At 38.4% G+C, this 8,148-nt stretch overlaps 2 protein-coding genes across 2 annotated transcripts; both read left to right on the plus strand.

Moving 5' to 3' along the window:
* Positions 1-1,956: 1,956 nt before the first annotated feature.
* LOC108855505 (receptor like protein 24-like) lies at positions 1,957-4,788 on the plus strand. Its single transcript, XM_018629351.2, has one exon. It carries the CDS (start codon positions 1,992-1,994, stop codon positions 4,647-4,649), a length of 2,658 nt encoding a protein of 885 aa, XP_018484853.1. The 5' UTR covers positions 1,957-1,991; the 3' UTR covers positions 4,650-4,788.
* Positions 4,789-5,937: 1,149 nt separating this feature from the next.
* On the plus strand, positions 5,938-7,444 carry LOC108855504 (SNF1-related protein kinase regulatory subunit beta-2). Its single transcript, XM_018629350.2, has 4 exons — positions 5,938-6,299; positions 6,381-6,559; positions 6,653-6,815; positions 6,887-7,444. Exons 1-4 carry the CDS (start codon positions 6,114-6,116, stop codon positions 7,217-7,219), a joined length of 861 nt encoding a protein of 286 aa, XP_018484852.1. The 5' UTR covers positions 5,938-6,113; the 3' UTR covers positions 7,220-7,444.
* Positions 7,445-8,148: the final 704 nt, after the last annotated feature.

Genomic DNA, 8,148 nt, shown 5'->3' on the forward strand with positions numbered 1-8,148 from the left:
TAACTATCATTCCCCGATGTGTCTATGAAACTGCAGATAATATTTACAAATTTTGTAACGAGTACACTGAAATTTTGAGGGCAAGTAATTCTTTGAGCAGAAAGCAAATAATATTAGATTACACCAATAAACTCACCACACATCCTTTCAACTTTTCTATCTGTTGACATACACAAATGACCAAAAGAGGCTTTACATACATCTCTTTTCAACACGTCTCCTTCCATCCTTTTCTGGGTCATTCTTGCGATTTAATTATCGTCTGCATGCATTTCACAAAATAATTTATTTGGAATGTATTTTTTGGAATAGAAACTTCCTGATTTGCTTGATTTTTTTTATTTCACAAAATATTTACCAGTTGCAATGAACAAAAGGAATGAACATTCCATCTCTTTCCGTATTATTCATTTTATTCTAGAATAAGTGTCGTTTTAGCATTTCAATACAAAATATATATGTGTAACGATTGAAGGTGTATTGGAAGACGATGCTGTAGCAGAGCTGAAGTAGTTCATGAAGTGTGACATGAACTACTACATCAGAAAGGCGGTTCGTGAGAAGCACGTATCAAGACCGATGCATTAAAAGAAGATTTAATGAAGAGGGACATTAAAGGAAAACTTGAATAAGAAGCAATCGATCTAAAGAGAAAAGGAAGATTGGCTTATTCGCTGAAGTAAAAGAAATGGAAAGTTTCCATTGGATAGATAGATTAGATCTAGGGCTTCCTCAAAGATATATAAAGGAAGCGTTGGTACTGTGTTGATGTTCAACACACAGGGAGAGCTTTTAGCAATAGAGAGTTTTGTACGTCCTAAGAAGGAGAAGCAAAGCATCTAGGGGTTAAGAGCTTAGGTGGTTCAGAGTCTGTCTTAGATCTCTGAACGAGTTGACTAGCAAACAAGTCGAGGTTTGTCTTGAGCTTGTTTGATTTATTGCTTTTAAAAAGAACGTGTAAGAGCTTTTGAAAGAATAAATATAGTCGTATTTCTTGGAATTGAATAACCCTGTACTACTGTGTGTTCTACATAGCGTAGCTTGCTTATCTTACATTAACAACGATGTTTTTATATTAAAAATATGTAAAATTAAATGATTTTTTAATCCGTGTGAAGAAGTGTCAGACGATACTTAATATAAAACAGAAGGATTTATTTTCAATCAAAAGAAAGAATTTATAGAATTGTAAATTTGTATTTATATAAAGGTAAAATTTTACTTTCAACCAATACTTTGTTTCGTCGTTTTTGTGCCCTCGTGGGTCGTGACTTGGTGATAGTGGTACTGGTCAATAATAGCAAAGTCTTCTTCTGTTGCCAAAAAAAAAAAAAAAAAAAAAAAAGCAAAGTCTTCTCCACAATAGTTTTTTTTGTCAAACTTCTCCACAATAATTAAATGTCATTTCTTACCAGAACAGTGAAAAATAAATAAAGTTTCCACAAATTGTATATGCTGGCTCAACGCTTCTAAAGAGTAAAGACCCTAGGGCAAATTAAAAGGAGGCCCTATTAATTATGAAATTTTTTAAATAAACGCTGAAAAAGGTTTTTCAAACATACTATCCAAAGAGAGAGAGAGAAATATGAAAACACATAAAATTACAATAAATCTATCTTTACAGTTAATACACAAATTCATTTATAATAATACAGCTTTTCCTTGTTACGAGTTACTACTGATTGACGACGTCGAATAGTTTGGTACAAATTCAAATTAGTCAAAATGTAAGGTATTTATTGATTTAGAAAATTTTATAAATGTGGGTGACTTTTTCCTCCTTTTTTTTTCTTGTGGGCCTCAGGCTATTATTATAATAACATGACTTTTGTAACTCCAGACTGGAGTCCCCAGTCCAAGTTATACGTCAGAAATTAACAGATAGCTTTTTCTCCTTGACTTTTCAGCTTGTGGGCCACAAATTTTTCTATTAATACCAATCTTCTCTCTCGCTTTTCTTATACCAAAATCATTCCACCTGCAACGTTTACATGACGACCATTTCGGAATCGTGCCTGCTTTTGCACTTTTTCTGGCTACTCTTGCTTTGTTTTTTTTCCTCTTCGTCAAGCTTTTTAATTTTCAAAAATCCTGTTGCGGGTCTTGTCTCTTGCCGTCCCCATCAGATTCAAGCCTTTGTGCAGTTCAAGAGCGAGTTTGATACCCGTCATTGCAACCACGATGACTCCTTTAACGGAGTCTGGTGCGATACCGCGACGGGTGCGATCACGAAGCTACAACTCACGGCTTGCCTCAGTGGAATCCTGAAGTCCAACAGTAGCCTCTTCGAGTTTCATCAGCTCCGTTACCTTAATCTCAGTTATAACAACTTCATCTCCTCTTCGCTTCCTCCCAAATTTGGCAATCTCAATAGGTTAGAGGTCTTGTCTCTTTCTTCAAATGGCTTTCTCGGCCAAGTTCCTACCTCATTTAGTAACCTAAGAATGCTTTCCTATGTAGACCTTTCCCAAAATAAACTAATTGGTAGTTTCCCAAGTGTGAGGAATCTAACCAAGCTCACACTTTTGGACCTTTCTCATAATCACTTCTCTGGAACACTTAATCCTAGGAGTAGCCTCTTTGAGTTGCACCACCTCCGTTTTCTTGATCTCGGTTACAACAACTTTAGTTCCTCTCTCCCTGCCGAATTAGGCAACCTCTATAGATTAGAAATCCTGAATCTTACCTCTAATGGCTTCTTCGGTCAGTTTCCTTCCACAATTAGTAATCTAACTCAGTTAACCGAGTTGAAGCTTTCGGGCAACATGTTCACTAGTAGCTTTCCACTAGTTCAAAATCTAACAAAACTCTCTGTTTTGAGTCTTTCTTCAAATAACTTCATTGGCACCATTCCTTCTTCTCTCTTCACTATGCCTTTCTTATCAGAAGTTAATCTGCGTCAAAACCACCTCACCGGTTCTATTGAATTTCTTAACTCATCATCCACTTCATCCAGGCTAGAGCTACTTCTTCTTGGGAAAAACCTTTTTGAAGGAAAAATATTAGAGCCTGTATCAAAGATCACCACCCTTAAATATCTTGATGTATCTTACCTAAACACCAGCTACCCAATTGACATCACCATGTTCTCCACTCTCAAATCTTTGTTGAAACTCGACGTTTCTGGTAACAGTATATCTCCAACTAGCTTAAGTTTTGGTTCCAACATCTCACTGTCCATCGGATCATTGGCTTTGAACAACTGTGGCCTCAGGGAGTTTCCAAACATCTTAAAGAAGCTTGAGAACTTGGAGGAGATCGTCATATCTGGCAATACGATCAAAGGGAAAGTCCCTGAGTGGCTATGGAACCTCCCTCTTCTACGACTAGTGGATATTTCTAACAATTATTTCAACGGTTTCGAAGGTTCAGTGGAAGTTTTTGTAAGTTCATCAGTGGAGATACTCTTTCTGGATTTCAACGAGTTTGAAGGAACACTTCCTCAGCTACCACTTCATATCAACAGCTTGTTTTCGAGTGCGAATAGTTTCACCGGGGAGATACCTTTTTCAATCTGCAACCGAAGCTCGCTTTCTCTCATCGATCTGTCCAGAAACAAATTCACCGGTCCGATTCCACCATGTCTGAGCAACTTCACCCTTGTGAAACTCCGGAAGAACAACTTGGAAGGAAGTATTCCTGACGAGTTCCACGTAGATGCCTCTCTACGGACACTTGACGTTGGTTACAACCGACTAAGTGGACAGCTACCAAAGTCTCTTCTTAATTGCTCCTCTCTAAAGTTTTTAAGCATTGAAAACAACAAAATCCAAGACACGTTTCCTTTCTGGCTCAAGGCTTTACCAAACTTGCAAGTCCTTATTCTTAACTCAAACGAATTGTATGGTCCTATATCTCCTCCTCATCAAGGTCCTCTCGGGTTTCCAGAGCTACGGATTTTTGAAATATCTAATAATAAGCTCACTGGAAGCTTGCCACCAGATTACTTTGTCAATTGGAAATCAACTTCACTCATAGTGAACCAAGACGGGGGTTTATATATGGTATATATGAGATCTCACGGTATTACTAGTACCTACGGGTATCTGGATCTTATAGATTTACGATACAAAGGTGTACATATGGAGCAAGCCAACGTCCTCACTTTCTACAGCGCCATTGATTTTTCAGGAAACAAACTTGAAGGACATATTCCTGAATCCATCGGTCTTTTGAAGACAATGGTTGCGCTCAACTTATCGAACAACGCCTTCACAGGCCACATTCCTTTGTCTTTTGCCAATTTTAAGGAGCTCCAGTCACTAGACCTGTCAAGAAACCAAATCTCGGGGAGTATTCCTAGTGGACTGGGAACGCTCTCGTTTTTGTCTTACATAAACGTGTCTCACAACAATCTCAAAGGGGAAATACCACAAGGAACACAGATTCTCGGACAGCCTAAATCTTCTTTTGAAGGAAATGCAGGACTATGTGGTCTTCCACTCGAGAAAAGATGCTTCACAACTAGTGCACCACCAGCACAACAACATATGAAAAATGAAGAAGAAGAAGATGAGAAAATTTTGAATTGGAAAGCAGTGGTAGCAAGTTATGGGCCTGGATTGATTCTTGGAGTGACAATAGCACAATTTGTTGTTTCATGCAAGCCTGTGTGGTACGCCAAGATAATTGGAGTTTTTCGGTTTTGAGTTTGATAGTTCTATATATATATGTGTGAAATAGTTTGTTGGTCCTGTATTGAAGTATTTAGTTTTGTGTGTTGTGTACTCTTTTAGAGAATTATTTGTATCATATTCATATACATATATGTTTTCTTAATGAGAAGAATGGCATAACTCATAAGTAAGGCAGATGGTGAATGGGGATCAAGTTAAGGTTTAGTAATCATAGATTATATTGACCCACTCCGATAACAATCCACCAAAAATGATCAAAGCTAATGTCAATGGTAAATGTAATATATGAACAAATAATTAATAAACTAATGCTCATTTTGACATTGAGATAGTCAAGTTTCAACTAGTAGGAGTTAAAAAGGGCAACGTGGTGATGCTCTTGTTACTTTCTCTATCTATTAAAGTTCTTTAAAGATTGTCATAAGGAATGTGTACTTGGAATATGTTACTTTCTCTATCTATTATTGTACGTGATTTGTAGGATATGTTACTAATCTGTCTTCGTAGCTCCTCATCTTCTCCAGGTAAATAGAAGCGGAGGCCGTTACTCAACCAAGCAAAAAAAACAAACTCATATGACTTCCATTTTCTTCTCCAACATTACTCTGTAAGTTCAGTCACAAAAGGGGGGAGTTGACCGAAGTTGTGTGTTTAGAGTTTGTCCAAACTATCGGTTTATGAATGGGCCCAAAAGGCACGCCTTCTGTATCATCAAATAAGCCCACCTTTCAGCCTTAGAGGACAAGTGCTGCCTCCCAATTCCCAAGTCCCGAGGCTATGTATGCTTTAATTATTATTATTATGGTTTTCATCATCTAAGTACTAAATTGAATATACAGTCACTAGTTTTCGACCAAAAAAAAAAAGAATATACAGTCACTAGTTAGCCCAAGGTGTATTAACCCAAATAAACTGGAAAAGATGAAAGACTGACCCCAAAAAAAAAACATAACATTTTGTTGGTGAAACCGGTTCAAAGTTTACCCATCCAATCCACATGTGAGAGTAAAGGATCTATCTATCGATTTGGGTGAGATCAAATGTGAGGGGGAAATTAGTAACAAAATTAAAAGCAAAAGGGGTGACAAATTGCAATAAACAGAACCAATAGAAGAAAGTAAAAGTAAAAAGAGAACGAAGAGTGGGGGAAGAAGGAAACAACAAAAGGTTGTTCGATCGATTATAAAAAAAAAGTTTTACTTGTGTGTGGTGATGTAAGGACGCTTTTTACTGTGTGTTCCCCCTCACATCAAATTCTCCGTCCCTACTAAAGTTTCGATCAAGTTTTGTACGAAAAGCACGAATCTTTAAAAAAACCAGTGAGAGGGGTCCGGTCCTGTCTTTATAATCTCAAATATGTCCTAAAATTTCTGATGAGAGATCCGGTTAATAAGAGAGAGTAAAACTTTTATTAATAAAAGGTCAGAGATAGATAGTTTTATTTTTCTTTTTTGGTTGGTTGTGTGTGTGTGTGATATGGGAAACGTGAACGCGAGAGAAGAAGAAGCCAATAGTAACCACCACCAGAACGACGACAACGCTGCAACTGAGATTAGCTCTCACCATCATCAAGCTTCCGACTTTGCAGCACCTATGGGTGGTCATCAATCTCCTCCTCACAGCCCTCGCGCCACTCAGTCTCCTCTCATGTTCGCTCCTCAGGTTCTCTTCTCTCTCTCCCCTCAGATTCAAACTTTTGGATGGAATCAAAAAAGATCTGAAAAATAAATAAATAAAAAAAAGGTACCGGTGATTCCTCTGCAAAGACCAGACGAAATCCACATCCCTAACCCTTCGTGGATGCAGCAATCGCCTCCTTACGAAGAGGCTCCAAACGAGCAAGGGATCCCCACTATGATCACTTGGTGCCACGGCGGCAAAGACATCTCTGTTGAAGGATCTTGGGATAATTGGAAGTCAAGGTCTTACCTTTTTTTATTTAATTCATTTTTTTTTGTTATAAATCATTTATTTCTACAAGTAATAATCTCTCTCATTCTTGTTTCTTTGTTCAGAAGTCGGCTGCAGAGATCTGGTAAAGACTTTACTATAATGAAAGTACTCCCTTCAGGTGTCTATGAGTACAGGTTCATCGTCGATGGTCAGTGGATGCACGCCCCTGAGCTCCCTTTTGCTCGTGATGACGCTGGCAACACTTTCAACCTCTTGGACCTCCAGGTTAACCATACCTTCCTATTGAGTTGTTTTAGGGAATGGAGAAGAGATCTTTATACTTTGGTTTGGTGCAGGACTATGTTCCTGAAGACATTCAAAGCATATCAGGGTTCGAGCCTCCGCAATCTCCAGAGGCTAGTTACAGCAGCTTGCTTCTGGGAGCTGAGGACTACTCCAAAGAACCGCCTCTCGTTCCGCCTCACTTGCAGATGACTCTGCTCAACCTCCCGCCAGGCAACAACCCTGACGGTCCCTCGCCGCCGCTGCCGAGACCTCAGCATGTCATTCTCAATCATCTCTACATGCAGAAGGGCAAGAGCGGTCCTTCTGTGGTTGCCCTTGGTTCCACTAACCGCTTTTTGGCCAAGTATGTAACTGTGGTGCTCTACAAGTCCCTCCAGAGGTGATATGCAAATTCATCTAATTTACATTCTCTTATCTAAGTTTGGTGTTTTTAAAAGTTAACTCATGGAGAATGGGTGAGAGATTGGTAATTGCTAGCAAAGTTATTGTTGTAAGGCCGACAAATCTCTCTTCTTTTTTTTGGGTTTTGGTTTGTTTGGCTTTCAAGTTTTCACAACAGTTGTCTCACACCTGCTAGTCTTACTATATTATTGTTTGGCTTTTAAATCTAGCTTAAGTCATGTGTGACTGTGACAGATGATGATTATATCTGCAGACCACAAATATAACGGGTGAAAAAAACAAAAGATGACATGCCTTCTCAAATTAGTAGCCTCATTATCTCAATTTTATTTCTAGCAAGTATAAAAGGCTGTACAGAAAGAAGCAACAAAAGAAAAAGAAGAACTTGTTTATACGATTGAATCTAATAAAAAGAGTTCCTGAGTTTAGAAAATGGGACAGCCTTTGCCTCTGGTTCCATGACCTGTGGAGGGCAGTGGTCTACTTCCGTGTCCAGCATTCTACAAGGAGAAGAGCAGGAGCACCCCCATGAATGCAGTCCATGATGCGTCCAGCGCTGCAGAGAGTACATATATAACAGTTGTACTTAAAGAGACAGAGATAATAATTTCAAATGCAGATATGTTTATATAGGCACCAGCACAATTGAAGAAACAGAGATGCAAGTTTCAAAAGTTTACTTAAAAGACCAATCGTGAGGTGCGTCATAACTAACAATAGCATAGCCACTTTGGTACTTAGAGAGGACCACAGTTTTGATTGGCATGATCTTTAGTTGGAATACAACACTATTGTTAAACCCTTAAGGCCTTAACAATATCCCTATTCTCCACCATGCATGTGACAACAATGTGAACTCAATCGCTAAATTAGTTTTCTACTTATTTAAAAAGTCAAAACACGTCACATT

The sequence above is a fragment of the Raphanus sativus genome, unplaced genomic scaffold (genome assembly GCF_000801105.2).
Source record: "Raphanus sativus cultivar WK10039 unplaced genomic scaffold, ASM80110v3 Scaffold3811, whole genome shotgun sequence".
NCBI lineage: Eukaryota > Viridiplantae > Streptophyta > Magnoliopsida > Brassicales > Brassicaceae > Raphanus > Raphanus sativus.

What these genes read in the sequence shown, in the direction of transcription:
- LOC108855505 (XM_018629351.2), top strand. Translation starts at nt 1,992, where the DNA reads ATGACGACCATTTCGGAATCGTGCCTGCTTTTGCACTTTTTCTGGCTA.
- LOC108855504 (XM_018629350.2), top strand. Translation starts at nt 6,114, where the DNA reads ATGGGAAACGTGAACGCGAGAGAAGAAGAAGCCAATAGTAACCACCAC. An exon ending in TGGGATAATTGGAAGTCAAG is followed by an intron (nt 6,560 to 6,652) that starts GTCTTACCTTTT and finishes TTCTTTGTTCAG; the next exon opens with AAGTCGGCTGCAGAGATCTG. An exon ending in TCAACCTCTTGGACCTCCAG is followed by an intron (nt 6,816 to 6,886) that starts GTTAACCATACC and finishes GGTTTGGTGCAG; the next exon opens with GACTATGTTCCTGAAGACAT.